Source organism: Petromyzon marinus, chromosome 37 (assembly GCF_048934315.1).
Source record: "Petromyzon marinus isolate PM22_M1 ecotype Great Lakes invasive population chromosome 37, UKy_Petmar_22M1.pri1.0, whole genome shotgun sequence".
Taxonomy (NCBI): Eukaryota; Metazoa; Chordata; class Hyperoartia; order Petromyzontiformes; family Petromyzontidae; genus Petromyzon; species Petromyzon marinus.
The window spans coordinates 11,942,355-11,958,349 of record NC_133703.1 but is presented as its reverse complement, the minus strand read 5'-3'; the positions used below and the strand labels follow the sequence as shown (position 1 = coordinate 11,958,349).

General features: G+C 47.0%; 1 protein-coding gene across 5 annotated transcripts in view; it reads left to right on the top strand.

Moving 5' to 3' along the window:
• LOC116949761 (C-Jun-amino-terminal kinase-interacting protein 4-like) overlaps window positions 1-15,995 on the top strand; it is a 96,213-nt gene that overhangs the window by 32,587 nt on the left and 47,631 nt on the right. The window contains exon 1 of one of the 5 annotated variants that reach the window (XM_032967411.2): window positions 5,987-6,326. The exons of the other annotated variants lie outside the window; for them this stretch is intronic. Coding sequence (XP_032823302.2) covers window positions 6,166-6,326 — 161 coding nt within the window. The 5' untranslated portion in view covers window positions 5,987-6,165. Of the gene's footprint in view, window positions 1-5,986; window positions 6,327-15,995 lie in introns of those variants that run through there. 5 annotated transcript variants of the gene reach the window in all.

Genomic DNA, 15,995 nt, shown 5'->3' with positions numbered 1-15,995 from the left:
ATCAGTCCCGACCCTGACGCCTGTATATTTGGAGTTTGTGCATTTTTTTCTCCCTCCACATTTAAAATCAACGTGCGTTTACAGCATTTGACTGCTATAAATGTACACATCACAAGCCACTTTGTTTGAGCTTTAATTTGTGGCCAGGTCGCTTTTGAAAAAGAGCTACATAGCTCAGTGGGCCTTATCTGGTAAATTAAAAAGTTTAGTTACTTAGTTTTAGTTTATTAAAGCAACTGCATTGTTGTCGCTCAATTATATGTTTACAAACATATATACGCTGTTGTGATATTTCTTGCCAAGCCATTTGCTTGTGTTAACTTCGGAGACAAAAATGTCAACACGATATGCAAGCTTCGGCAGAGCAGCACAACACCAACAGCATGAAACGCAAATACATCAGAAGTATTCATTCTTACATGCGGTTCCTTTAATGTGGGTAGAGAATGTTGTTATGTATGGGGAGAGAATGTTGTTACGTGCCAGGAGAGAATGTTATGACACGGACGTTTTAACATTCTATTGTAATAAAATTAAGTACTGTTTTGTCTGTGTTAATCCACCGCTGGTTGAAAGCCTGTTTGGGGGTATTTTGACCATGCTTAACACACTGCTGAGTGTGCGTTGGTCGGGGGTTGTGCAGGTCCTGTTCACATATCGCTCCTAATTTAAACCTTGGTCTTTGGTAATGTTTGTGTGTATATGCGTATAGACTATATTTGTGGGGAGTGGTAGTGTAGTGATTAGGGCACTGCGCTATGAACCCTGCAACCCGAGTTCGATTCCTGTTCACAGCCAACATCGGTGATGAATATCTGAACAGGTCCTGGGCCTCCCCTAGGTTGACTGAGCCTGAAATGAGTATCTGGTGCAGTGTGTAAGCATCATCATTGGGGACAGAAACGTGGCTGGGTGTGGTATTTGCCACCTAAGCCCATGCGTGCTGTGCCTACATTCATAGCTGCTCCCTAGTAGCACTTGCCCCATATGTATGTAGGTTGAACTTCTTTCGCACTGTGCGCAGCCAACGGAGCGAATCGGAGGTGCGGGGGGGGGAAGAACGACAGTCTGTTAACGTTTACAGGGGGAATCTTTGTCTTTGTTTATCTACAATATGTTTATATATAGCTTTTATATACGTAACGTCAAACTGTATATTTGGAGGGTAAGGCGGAAGGAGCTTGTGCCCATCGTATGAAATGAGGGGTCACGTGTGATCTGTGAAACCAGACGGTGCCACTCATGCCATGTTTCCACGGCAATGTAAATATATTTTTTGAAGCGCAGCCACAAATTGATACCTCGCAAAAGAGGTATCTGTTTGGTCTTTAAACATGTTAACACCTGTTTTTTTATTGCCAGAAAGAGTAAAACCTCTATTTTTTCATCTTGTCTTATATTTTCGTTACACCAAAATTGTTAATTGTGCTTTTGGTTGACTCAAACTTCGCAGTTTCACAGTTTTAAAATGTACAATTGCTTTGTTTACAAGCCTGCACGTCTTCCATAAGAGGTTTTTTTGGTTAGATCGCGTAAATATATAAATGTGTCGTTAAAACCGGCCACCACCCGACACAGCCAACTAGTAAGGGTAGTCACGTAAACAGAACATGCCAATTCGTCACTGGTACAGCACACCGGTGTGTTGGAGAGCCAAGCCACAACATTTACAATCTGAGTACGACGTTTCGCCAGTAATTACAACCAGCTTCATTGAGCGACAGCCAGATTGCACTGTAAAAAAAACCTTGTCGATGATCTACCCCTCAAGCTCTTCAAATTGTATCAAATTGATGCAGCTTATTAAATGTGACGCCCAGCTACAATTTACTTTTGCCATGTGCATTGACCTACTTCCCATATTGCTTGCTACTAGTGCGGTCTATGTGGGGCACCGCAGTTGTGAGATGTTAACTACCTCGCCTGGTATACAGGAGTTCGTAGGTTGCTGTATATTTGGAGTTTGCATGTTGTCCCCATGGAACGGCTGGATTTTTATCTGGGTCCTCCGGTTTTATGCTCCGCATTTAGAATCAACACGCGTTCAGAGTATTTGGTTGCTATAAATTTCCACATTATGAGCCACTTCGTTGAGCTATCATTTGTAGCCAGGTCACCTCTGAAAACGGCTATATAGCTCAGTGTGCGTTACCTGGTAAAATAAAAAAGCTGTTTAGTTTAGTGGAATGACGTGGCTTGGGTGGCAAGCCACCAAGGGCTCTGGTTATGAAGCTGGTCTTCCTTTCATTTTCTAACTTTGCTCAGCCGTGGAAGCACAGAGCCACCGTGTGGTTTAAAATGTGAGGTTAAGGAAGACCAGGCTTTGACTGCAGGTGAGACCATATTCAATTTTAGTTTTATATACATCTTAAAAACCCTTACCAGTCCTAGCATCCTGCACATACAGGGGATGCTCACAATTTCAAAGAAGGATCGGGTAAGCAACTTGGAATCCCCTGCACATAATGTGGCAGGTGAAAGGAGGTTGCGATGAGTGAGACACGCGTGTGCGGGATGGAGGAGGGCAGGCCACCGTTGGAGTGTCACCCAGAGCTCGGCAATGACCCAGAGCCTGACGGGTGGTGATAACAACAACATTAGAAGAGGCGACTCTGAAGTTTTCGACTTTACAGTCTGACAGGATCGAGTGAGTGGAAGAGAAGGAATGAAGTGACGGTGAGATTGTGGCATTACTAGTGTTGGCTATGGTGACCTCTTGACCTTTTACTTTGACCTTACCAGTGAGGTATCCGAGTCAAAACTATCTCCACGATCGAGTGGCGCTTATCCCCATCGGTGGCCCCCGAGGCATTGGTTTAAATTAAGCGTTCACCGGTTTCTTCAGAGAATCGCTACCACCAACTTCCCCCAAAGTGCAGTTGGTGTTATTGACTGCCTCGACGCTCGTAATTCATTTTTTGTCCAATAGTTGGCTATGAAAATGAAAAGGCAATGGAAGAAAGGGAAATGTGCAAGCAAAAAGCTACATTCTATGTAAATGAGCATCCGCGGGATAACATAGTTTACTTTGAAAATGCCAACCAGTACGCCATGCCGCCAAGGTCTAAGCTTGTATGTATTTTGAACTTATTTCGCACCGTACGTAGCCAGCCGTGCTAACCGGAGGTGCGGGATTACTGGAGCATCGTGCAATCAACGCATGGAGGTCGCAACGAATGGTGTTTCGCACGCTTAGGTGTGAGCCCCTGGATGGTCTGCAGTGTTTGTTGCACAACAGTGCAATGCAGTCCACTGTGATTTGCAAATATTGTAGGAGGATTTGGTAAATGCAGTCGGCAAGATGAGTCGGAGCGATGGCGGCAGCAAGGGAAACACCAGTGCTAACATTGACGCTATAAATTCACCAATTCACTGCTCATTGATTATATGGCAGCAAAGAGCATTGAATGAGGATGAAACTGGTCTTTGTTTCACTGGCCGCAATTTCTCTCTTTCAATTGGTGGTTTAAATTACGAAACTGGCCACATGCTCAGTTCTACTGAGCTGGTGGTTTCGATAAGGCTGAGAGCTTTTGTACGTGCGATGCTGCACACCTTTGTGTGTTTGTTCAACCTATTTACCACTCGCAATGCTTTGATGGCTGCCAAACTGAGATTTTCAGTGGGAAATCCCATTTTTAAATAATCTCTCTGGCCTAAAATCCAGGATGTATTTATGGGCTGAGAACAGCCAAATTTTGTTTGTGGTCTTAAATTCCGATTCTTCGTCTGTGTCGTCAGATGCTTGATTACGTGACAATAAGAAGCGGGCAAATCCTGTAATAATAGTCTAGAGGATACCGTTTTTCAAACTGTTAAGCTATTTTGTTTACAAGATTTAGGATTCATATTCTTGGTTCTTTCGGTAAAGTCACGTTGAAGGGAAACAATAAAATAATAAAATAAATATATTATAATAAAATAAATATATTGTGGTAAAAGAAACATATATTATTGCAATAAAATAAATAAATATATTGCTATCATGAAATAAATAAATAAATTGTGATAAAATAAATATGTATTATATATTTTTAAATAAATATGTATTATATATTTTTTAGAATATATATTTTATTATTTTATTGTTTCCCTTCAACGTGACTTTACCGAAAGAACCAAGGATATTAATCACTGCAGTTACGAAAGCTTTAAATCAAAACATTTAGGATAATAATAATAATAATGTATAGCCGTCGCTTGCTGTGCATGCCGCAGCCCTCTCGCTGGAAATGCTTTATGGCTGCGCAGCAGTTAAGCGTGCCTCGCTTGACACGTAGAAGGCTTTCGTGACCGATATTATTCATAGTAAATGTGTTTTTTTTTTTTTGTTAGATTGCGTACTTATAAAATGCGTCGTTAAATTCTGGCAAAATCGCCCGATGATGCTGGGTGTAGTTTGCCAGCGAAACGTCGTACTACTCAAATTGTAAATGTTGTGGATTTACTCTCCAACACGCCGGTGGGCTGAAGTAGTAGCTAATTGGCGCGTTTTGTTCACGTGACGCATCCCTTACTGATTGGCCGTGTCGGGTGGTGGCGGGTTTAACGACACATTTCGACTGACGCTAGCTACCCTAACCTAAAAGATCTTCATTATGAAGACACCCAGTGGTCAATGCCCTCTCTTTCAGGTAATTTTGCGCAGTTGTTCAACTCGCAAAAAAATTACCATAGGGGCCGTCCATACATGACGTCACGCACCTGGGGGGGGGGGTGTTTGAGAAATGTGACGTCACATCAAAATGCGCAACTTTAAATAAATATAGACAACACGTTCTACTTAATTAAATAGACTTTTTAATAAATGTTTTCTCCTGCAACCTCATAGTGCAGCGCCACATTAAATACGCACTACAATGACAATAGTTTAAAGCGATTTGAAGCATGTTTTATATTTTTTTTGGGGGGGGGGGTGGGGGCAGAGCTTTGTGACGTCATATTTGATGGGGGGGGGGGGGTCTGACTTTTTGTGACGCCGTGTGACGACGGGGGGGGGTGGGGGGGTCAAAAATCGTCCATAATCACGTGACGTCATTTATGGACGGCCCCATAGCACGCAATCTGCTGCAAAGAGATTGTCAGTGAAGGTGCGGTATTGTTGGCTAGGTGAGACAACTTTGTCTTGGTATCCTAGCCCCAAGTTCCACTTCTGAAAACCACTTAAAGTAAGATTTGAAAATAAAAGTAACTGCACGATATAATCTCCTCCGTGTCTCCTCGGCTACGAACCCAGGAGCTGGGATTATTGCCCAGTGGACTATCCACTGCGCCACTGTTCCCCCAAATAAAAAAATATAATGGATGCGAAATAACATTTTCTCTTAGTTATAAACGAGGTAGCCTACATTTTAAAGCGAATATATAAAAGTCATTGTCTCTGCGCTGGAATGAGCACTGAGCAAAATACCCGTCTGTGTCGGCAACCCTGAATCGTTGGTGTAAATTCCACATTCCTGCGAACGGGAGAAGTCTCTCCAAGAGAAGTCTCTCCATTGTCGACGGCGTGCCGAGTGGCGAATCCTCACCGAGTCGTTGCCATTTTGCCCGCCTCTCGAGGGTCCGATTGTCGAGTTGAATCTGGACGGCACGTGCGAGTTCGCTACACCCGACGTGCACGCGAGCGCAGCATTGCGTTCACGCGTTCACATGTGCGCAGTGTTGCGTTCACGTGTGCAATGCTGCGCGCAAACGCAATGCTGCGCACGCGTGTGAACGCGTTCACGGGTTCACGGGTTCACACGCGTGCGCAGCATTGCGTTCGCGTGCGCAGCATTGCACACGCGAACGCAATGCTGCGCGCGTACGGGCACCAGGTGGTGCTGTTTGCCCGCGCATCGCGCCTCGTTTTTCTTTTTTGCTCGCTCGGATAAACACCGTGAGGCAAAAATGACGTCAGCGCAAAGCCCCCCCCCCCCCGCCGTTCAACGGGGTGGGGGGGGGGGGTTGAGGTGCACAAGGGGGGGTGGGTGGGACTCTGCCGCATCTCCGACAGCAGCTTTGGGGCTCACGGCAGCTGCCGGCAAAATGCGTCCGCCACCGTACCGCCCGGCCTCCCCGCGCGGCCGCTTCTGACGGAGAAGCGGTCCCCCGCTCGCCCGCCCGCCCGCCCGTCCTCCCCGTCCTCCCCGTTCGCCCCGCTCGTCCGCTCCGCCATGCCAGGCCATGACGGTATTCAGCATTCTGCTGGCCGTGTTTGGCTTCGTGGGAGGAGTGGCGGTGGTCAACTCGCTCGTCATCTCGTCGCTCATCGCACTCACCGTGCTGCACTTCTCGCTCGCGGCCGATGCTCGCCGCGCCATACAGCAGGGGTTTGACACGGACAGGTCGGTTGCCCATCGCACGCTGGGGGCGGCGGTGGGGGGGGGGGGGTGGGAGACGTGAAGCCTGGGACGGTTCTGGCTTAATCGGTCGCGCCGAGAACACGACGTCCCCGTTCATCGGCGAAGATCGTTTTGTTTGCGTCGGGGGTGGTTCTCTCCTCTCTGCGTTTGTGGCCGATGTTGGTGAACGTGCGTTGCACGTGCACACGTTCAGAATTCGGAGTGCGCACGCTTGCTGGTTTTCCGACACTGTGGGTTGGTTTGTGTAATCCGGCCTTTTGTGCTCATTCAGTACACAGGGGTTGATGCCGCCGAATTGCTGCGTGTGTGCTGCGTTTTTAAATGCTGCACTGCACTTTAATTATTGATGCGTGCATTTTCTCAGAATTGGCATTTTTGACGGGATTTGTTTACATCTTCTCCCCTGCCCTCGCATTGGTTTGACGTGTTTTTGCTTCGCAGTTTGCACAATATCATTACACGCTCGTATTTTATTCAAGAGTGCACAACCCATATGGAAATGTGATGTTTACAGTGCACTGCTGGGGACAGTGTAAGCCATCTGCTTTTGTCCTAAAGAGATTATGATTGTGACTTACATCCGGTGATGACACTGGCACATTTACACGTTAATTTGGTGGTAAAGCATTACTTAACGGTATGGTCACCTGCCCAATTCATGCCAGTAAGAGTTAATTTTAATGGCGTGCATTATTTATTCAGTGGCCCGTGCTTTCATTTTCTCTGTGCTGAGTGTGTCGCATGTTCAACTCTGTATTGATGTGAAACCCGAGAGCTATTTCTGCTCCCGTTTTTCACGTCTCGTCATGAAACTGGATTTGCGATCCATAAATGTATTTTTGAGCTTCCCAGCTCATCGAATTCTTCCAGAATAAATACAGATTTTGATTCTGCAAAAGGTCTGCCATAAATCCTCCTTCACCCCGACACACCCATGCATGAATTTGCTTCGTTTACCAACGTGCCAGTCTGACTGGCACGTTGCATTCTGGGACAATGTTGCATTGATAGTTAGTCAGCATCATCCGGCCAGACATTTTCCAGAAGCCAGTTTTCACATTTTTGCTTGCACAATGTGGCCCAAAATATCACTGACGAATCATAATATTGATCACAAAAAGCCTACGTGTTAAATGGATCACGGATCGTTTAGAGAGTGCGAGCTTGGCTCGGCCTGCTGCATTGCTGCTGCGTAAACGACAGATTTGAAATCGCCAGGTAAGACAGGCCAGGTGAGGCAGGCCAGGTCCACTGTGCATTCGTGGTGCATACAGCTTGGGTGTTGTTCTGCAGCAGTTGTGCGCTGTCTCTTGGGCAATCCAGGATGCCCGGTATCCAGCATGCTGACTGACCACTGAGCCACTCGGCACTCTTCACTTATCCTGCCTGGCTGCCTGGTGAATTCTGCCGAATGTTAGAAAAGAGAGAGCGAGAGAGACGACATGTACTGTAAAGTGAATGTCGTGATGTCATTCCACAAGTGACCCAGCGTGTGTCAGATGAATATGATCGACTACGTAATTCCAAAGGGTGAGCCGCGGTGGTGCTGGTGGTGGTTGAACACTGCTTGGATGAGATGACGAGGTCATTCTGGCAGACCTCTACATAGAAATTTGACCATTACAGTAGTCCCTCGGTTCACAGTGACACATCGGTTAACGGATTTTACGGTGAACTTTTCGTCTCCCATAGGACCCCCCATGTTGACTAACGGTACGTTTTCGTTATGCACGTGGGCGACAAGTTCGGCCAATCGGAGCATTCGTAAGTGGGGCCGAGCCATGCCCTCAGCCAATCAGCGACCGCCATTTATGAGCGTTTAGACCTCGACTGGCTTTGTTTACATTCAACGTTTTCTGTTTTGGCAGTGGAAACGGCTCTCTGTCGCAGACTCGGCGATTTTTACCTATTTTTCAACTTATAAGTGAATTCGATTAACAGTTATTTCGGTTGACAGTAGTTTTCGTGGCACCGATAAAAAAAACGTTGACCAACGGACCACTGTATAGGTATTATTAATATGGGTATGGAGTGCACGTATTCAATGCAATGAAAAGTCCAGGCTACAAGGGGCAAGTAGCAGCAGAGAGGGAGCGACCTGCATCGATGTGGAGAAGGGCCGGGAGGCTGAGAGGCAGGAGGCGGTGATCACTGGAGAAATAGGCAGCAGCATTTGGAAATGAGGTCAGAGGAGATTTAGTGGCATCAGTGTCATGATGCATTTGAAGATTGAGATATGTTTTTGGCTGATTTCCAAATGTGAATGATAAGCCATTTAAGGGGACGTCAGGGCTGTTTTAAATTTTATTTTTGCAAGCACTTTAAAGGTTGGCTTTGAAAGCCACCTACAATAGGCTGTAAAATATAAAATAGACCAAATGTCACGTTGGTTGAATGTGTCTATGATTATATCAGTTCGCGCGTGGCATACTGTTAATCTGGAGCACACAGCTGATGTGAAAGGTGATTTTCTTACGCTTGAGAACCCGGTTTAACCCCTGTTGGCTGCCTGAATTTGAACCCACGACCTCCGTGGTAACGGCTTGGCGGGCTGACCTCAGAGCCACCGAGCCTCCTCCGCGCAGGGGCATTTTCAGTACATCCCCCCCCCCCCCCCACGGAACATCGTATTTAATCGTCATGCATTGCTTATTTGTTTCACACTTATTTTTTTGTTGAACATTAGAATATTTAATTGCCCTTTCCCTACCTCGCCCTCGTTACACATTACTCTTTAATGACTGTACAGTGACTGGAAGTGCCTTTCCCTGATGGTGCAGCATTGCAAGGCGTGTTGCATTCGTGCTTTGTGTGTACGGGCAAGCTGCACTTTGTGTGCAAGGACAACCTCGATCAATTGTAGATTAATGTTTTACTCCATCGTTGACTGTGAAACCCAGATCCGCAATGGCCCGCGCCCCCGATTCAGCACGGTTGGCTGCGTACGGTGCGAAAGAAGTTCAAGATACAGTGCATAGCAAATATTGGCAACGAAAAACGTGTATAACAGTGTTTGAAATGATTCACTCAATGTATGACGCTTGTACAAAACCAACAGCATGAGATTTGAAATTAGCGACCTGTAATCAATATTTTTTTAGATGCTGTCTTGGTGTAATGGTTTGCACACCGATCTTGTAAACCAGAAGACGATGGTTCGATTCCATCTCGCGCCAGCTTTAAAACAATAGTGCAAGTTTCTTGAATCTCCCTGATAACTGTCCACCCGGCAATATGAATTGGCACACAAAGGTTAGTCTATCGGCAGGTCATGTGTAGTGGAATAAAGTGTGGGTACTCCCACCTCTTGGAAGACATCTGGTCAGCTTGGAAGAATGGACAAAAAACTCCTCTCCAGAGGGCCTCCCAAGGGCTCCCTCTTGGTGATGTACTTTCACCAGCAGTGAAGTGAGGGAGACAATTACAGTGAACTCCACCTCGGTCCAACCCAGTGTGATCATTGCAGGAGAGGAGCACTCTGGGAAAATGAGGCATCTTGGGTGATTTTTCTAGTCTAGTTTTAATGCAACTAACATTGCAGTCTTTATATCCGCCATTCTGCCTGGCCAATTTTTTTTCGATAATCGGGACAGGTTCACAGCTCCTAAAACACAATCCGCGGTCTTTCCTCCCTTTATGGGAATCCGCCAATTTTTGGGTCCCAGACAGAATTGAAAATGCCCCACGGCAGACCTGTGGTTTCGGCATGGTTAGCTGAACAATGCAAATCGTACCGATGAGCGGCACAATTATAATTGTAATCTTACCCCAGCTCTGGTCCCAAGGTGGGTCGTGTGATGGCGGTGCTGCGACGCGCACAGGCCCTGCTGTTTGTGTGAGCTCCACGGCACTTGGCATTGCCCTCCTCAGTGAGTGATTGTGGATTGGGTTTGGCAAATATTTTGCCCATGAAGCACACCGTGTTCCCAACTCGTGCATAATTGTCACAAGAAACCTGGCAACAAAACTGCACCTGCTTGAACCTACCTTCCTTCCTTCCGACCTACCCACCAATAGATTAATTAATTTCTCGCAGATGCATTGATGCGCCAGATTCTGCATCGCTGTGTGTGGTGTGGGGAGAGACGGCCAATGGTTAGCGCTGCTAGGCTACGAATTTAATTTACCTGGGCTCCGCCAGCGCCCATCACAGCTGCTCCGACGTTTTCGGCGTACGACGCGAAGCGGTTGATATTAATCCCCAATAGTCGCGGACTTTGCTCGCAGCGTTCACCAAGGCCGCAATGACAATTTAGCCATGGGGCACCGTGCGTTGGGATGGGGTATGGAGGAGGGACGGGTCTCCCGAGGCGGACGTTGGAGTGGGCGCGTGCACCAAGGGCAAGACAGAAATACGCGTTGGTCGAGCGCCGACTGTGACGTACGTTGGATGTGAAGCGCTGACGGTAGCGTCCACTGGGGTTGTGGTGCGGATGTGCAGCGGTTGCAGAATGTGGCCATTTTAAAGCGAGCGAGGGTTGGAATATTTTTTTTTGGTGGTATTGACCGCAGGGGTCGTGATGGCCTCATGCCATTGACCTTGAAGCCAGCTTCAAGTTTATTTTGCATAACCTTGAATGAGAATTCAAAAAAGACCAAGGATGAGTCTCATGTTTGCAAGGGTGATCTGGGTCACCAAAATGACAAAATCAAAAACAAACGAGGTGAATTGTAGCGACAGTGCAAACAGAAATTAGAACAAAAACAAACCATGGATATGTCAAATGCGTCGCTTTGTGAGTGTGTGTGGGGAGGGAGTGATGGCACGGCGGTTAGCGCACCGGGCTACGAGCACAGCGACTTGGGTTTTTTGCAAGTGGTATCTGAGATTGTCCTGTACTTTCCCTAGGTCGTGTCAGCCTTAAACGAGTTCCTTGGAAGGCAGAGGCAGCTGGGCGTGGTGCTGGCCACACCAGCCCCTCACGTGCCCACTAACACCCCATCCCCCTCACCCCACTTACATCGCCGCAGTAGTCTTTAAGGTTACATTTGGGATGTTTGTATGCAGTGGAGTTCTACTCCACCGTTGCAGCGTTCCAACCCCCTCTGCAGGTTGTAGGAGAGGGAATCGGCAATTTGTAATTTATATTCAGCACTTTGTGGAATGCTTTGCGATAGTGGGGCCATTTACAAATACAAAGAATCCTCCGCATATCCTGAACAGGCTTTTGGGGCAAGTGCTGTTAGCGAAACACCTCCTGAAGGTCGGCTTGGTACGTGAGGGGGTGGGTGGCCAGCGTCATGCCCGGCCGCCTTTATCCGCTCCGTGGCGATGTTTACACACCACTCCAGGTACTCACTTGAGGCTGAGTGGACCTAGAGGGGGCCCACGACCGGTTTAGATAAACATCACTGGTGTTGGCTGCGAGCAGGAATTGAACTCGGGATTTGTAGCGCAGCATGCTAAACACTTACATTACCACTCTCCACAAATATAGAGAGTCATTTACATACACACTTGTCCGTGTTTGCGTATGTAAGTCAGGCTGACCAATGTGAGCTTGTTTGACTCATTCCTGGCAAGGCCATTACACTATTTTTGAATGTATGTACATTGCACTTCTTTCGCGCCGGACGTAGCCAACCGTGCTGGGGAAGGAAGAGCGTTTCAGACGACTGCAGAAGCGCATTCCAAAAGTGCACGATGCAGCGATCGTCTTTGTTCGATGGCTAGCCAAAAGCCACTGCGAGGATGACCAGTGTTCACGTGATGGTTTATGGTCCTTTACATATGAATTGATTGAAAACGCTTTCTCGGAAAGTTCGTCTTTTTGCCGGTGGAAGTTCCCGCGCAACCAAAATGCGCGACGTCTCTGAGCCGGGTTGGTTTGTATGTGTCGGGCTTATTTTCTAAATAAAATTGTGTTATCTTGAGAGACGTCACTCGGAGTATCTCCTGCTTTTGCAGGAGATACTCTTCGGCCTCGCACACGGATTGTTTTATCTAAATCGCTGGTATAACGCGAGCTGACGGGTTTCGGGAAAGGACTCGGTACATTTATTTCTCCGCCGAAGCCGAGATGCCGAGGCACATTTCCGTGAAGGGCACCGCTTCGCACATTATCGGGAGTTCTTGTCTGCTGTGCTTTACTGCCGCCGTTGTGTGTGTGTGTGGGGAGATGAAATGTGCAGACATGTTTCTTCCCCCGGTAACGGGTTGGTGCCTCAAGTCGGCCCTCTTCTGTCCACATCGCAGCCTGTGACCCGATTCCCGTGTTGTTGTTTTGATTTATATCGATACACATGCACACACAACAACAGCTGCTGAGTACAGTTCCCAAAAGCCCAAGACGCCAAAGGCGGTCAGCGACAGACAGAACTAAATGAATGTGAAACGGATTTAGGGTTCACACGTTCCTTGAATCGAGACGATGGGAGGGGAATTCCAAAGTGGAGCGGTGTGAGGTGATAGTTTTTTGGTATGAAAGCGATTTTTTTTTCTCATTCACCAATGTTGAGTCAAAATACGGCAGCAGCAATGTTTGTGTCAAGTAGCGGCAATGTGCCCTTTCATCTGCTCTGTATTCGTGAAAGCTGCCTCTCTGCCAACATCGGAACACAGTCGCTAGTTTCCCACAACTTAGTCTTGAGGCGCACACATACGCATGCACAATCGCCCGCGTGGATGCCATCATACCATCACGTGGGTGTTGTGTAAGACCCTGTGACTCCATCTGTGAGAACGAAGCATTGTGGGCAGTGTCAGAGTTCAAAATGTAAAAATATAAATATAAGGCTGAAACATGAGGACTTCTTCATAATTGTGGCTCATCACCTGACGAAGTTGGTTGTTGTAACCAACAGCGAAACGTCACAGTACTCGAATTGCAAATGTTGTGAGTTTACTCTCCAACACACCGGTGTGCTGACGTAGCAACTATATATCACGTTTTGTTGACGTGACAAACTTTACTAATTGGCTGTGTCGGGTGGTGGCAGGTTAAATGACACATATTTACGCGATCTAACTCAAAAAACCTCCATAAGGGACTCTGGAGTTATCGTTCATTATCCTCCCCCAAGTCTCAACTCTCCCGGACCTCCTCCCTCTATTTGCAAAATGGACGATGCAATATCCGTAGACTTTATATCGTCCGGTATGTTATAGCATCGTCATATCGCGATGCTACAACATCAAACTTAAAAAACCTTTATTATGGATAACATTGATTACGAAAGCATACGCGTTAAAATAAAACTAACTCGAACATCCATGAGAGGGAAGGGGGTGGGAATATCCAGTCCCTGTTGTTCTACGTAGATTATCCAACGTCTCTTAAAACAAGAAAACGATTTATTCGGCTCTGGTCTGGTCGGAAGGACAATATGGAGAGGGCACATGACCTTGGCAAGCAATGTGAGGCACCCCGCTGCGCCCACACGCGATAAGCGATGTTGTAAACAAAAACTAGCGGTTGTCGCATTGTTACACTCTCGGTGCGGTGCGCAGTCAAGCTCAAACTTGTCTGCTAAAGCAAGAACATCTCTTGACCTGTACCGGTGTGATGTGCCCTTCCTGTTCTGTCCCATGTTTTGACTCTTATTTTTTTTTCTATGGTGGCTTTTTGGCCCATCCTGCACCTGCTTGTTTTGTGGTGCAGAGAGATTTTTTTAAAAAGTGAGGAATTGTGGGTAGAGGGGGCGGAGAGTAACTCAGGTGGCAGGGGGTGGCCACTTAGTGCCCGCCTCCAAAAGCCTGCTCGGGTGTGCACCATCCGTGACCGCGCCTCCGATGAGCATGGTTGGCTACATACGGTACGAAAGAAGTTCAACATGCCTACATACGTATGCTGAATGTTAAGAATAAGAAGACTTTTGTGCGGACGGTGGCATTGATGTAGAAAAAAATCCTGATCGCTAAAGCAGCACGCCTCTTGACCTTCTCACAGTCCACCTTATAAGCACATTTCGACGTCAACAAACAAAGAAGCACTTTTAACATTTTCCCGTTCCGAGACATCTACAAGTTGCAGGGTGGGGTCCCATTCACGGCCGAATCTCGCAACGCGCAAGCGGTTTGCGTTAATTTTATTTAGAGCGTCGTGGTGCCTTTGTTTTTAAAGACATTGTAATCACCGCAGAGAACTGTTGCAACACGACCGCGTACTCTGACAGCTGGTGCCAAACTGGCCTTGTGGGAGCCTCGGTATGGATGAAGTTATTTTGCTTAATTTTTTCTTCCGGTTTTGTTTTGGTGACGTACACGTACGGTCATCGGAACGGGAAAGGGTTAATTCACCCACATGCTGATTGGCTACTGCTACCTGCAATGAAAATACCAAAGCTTTTTTTTCTCACTACTTTATGCTGCCCCGGGGGTTCAGCTTTAATACGTAAAACTGACAGTCTGAATGGCCGTAAGATGAGTAATGAGCATAATCTTCTGCTAACTTCACTGCAAGTCTCCCAGGTGCAAACGACCAGCGCCATATCGTTAATGAAGGTCGGTAACAAAATAAATCCTCGCTGTGAATACACAACCTTGCTGCCAACCACACGCAAGCCTGGGAATCGTCAAGAAAGCTGTCAACCTACTTGGAATCAGATGTCATCTTGCGAGCTCATGAGCTGTAATATTAGATCAGAGAGTCCCCGTCTGTAATTGGACACTCTTTTCTAATTTATGTACACAAATGGAAACGTGCGTGTATTCTTGGTTCTTTCGGTAAAGTCACGTAGAAGGGAAATAATCAAATAATAATAATAAAAATTATACGTGACTTTGCCGAAAGAACCAAGAATATGAATCCCTGCAGTCACGAAAGCTTTAAATCGAAGTTTAACTTGCGTGCGCCTCGATGAACTTTCGACAGTTTTGAGCGCTCGCGTAACCGGCACATCGTTCTGCTGCAAAGGAGAGTTCAACAAAAAAATTAAACGGAGACGCGGATCCGGACTCCACGCCTCAGGATGGCTGCTTTCTGATCAAGTGAAAATTGTGCCCATTACAAATTAGCGTGATTATTATTATTATTAAAACTAATGATCATCGTCACCAAACCAACAGTGGCTCCAAAACAAACAAACCCAAAAAAAACGCCTCCAACGGTGGTCTATTATTCTGCGCCGTTTCTGCTGCCAGAATCGGGGCGTCAACTCGGCCAGCCTTGGCACACGATGAGCATTCTGATTAATTGGCCTTGCTACGAGACTGTGAGCTCTGGGTGCTGGCATGTGCCAAGGCCATTGTTGGGCTCTCTACCCCTTGCGGTGCGGCGTGCTTGGCATTTGTCCCCGTGGCTCGGTTTAAACACCTCGTAGTAGTAGTAGTAGGCTTTTCGCGACCGATATTATCCGTAGTAAATCTTGTTTTTGGGTAAGATTGCGTCAATGAAAGTGTGTCGTCGCTAACTCACCGCCACCCGACACAGCCAATTTAGTAAGCTTGGCCACGTGCCAATTAGCTACTACCTCGGCACATCGGTGCGTTTGAGAGTACACCCGTGACGTTTGCAATTTGAGTACGAGGTTTCTCCGGTGATTACAACAACCAGCTTGATCAGGGGATGTGCCAGAATTGTGAGGAAGTCCTCCTGTTTCTGTTCTCTCTGGCCCCTCGGCCCTGGTTAAGAAAGGGTGCCGCCTGGCAACTGATTGCGAACGCCGGGAATTTTACTTACGTTTCCCCGTCCGTCTGTGTATGCACGTAGA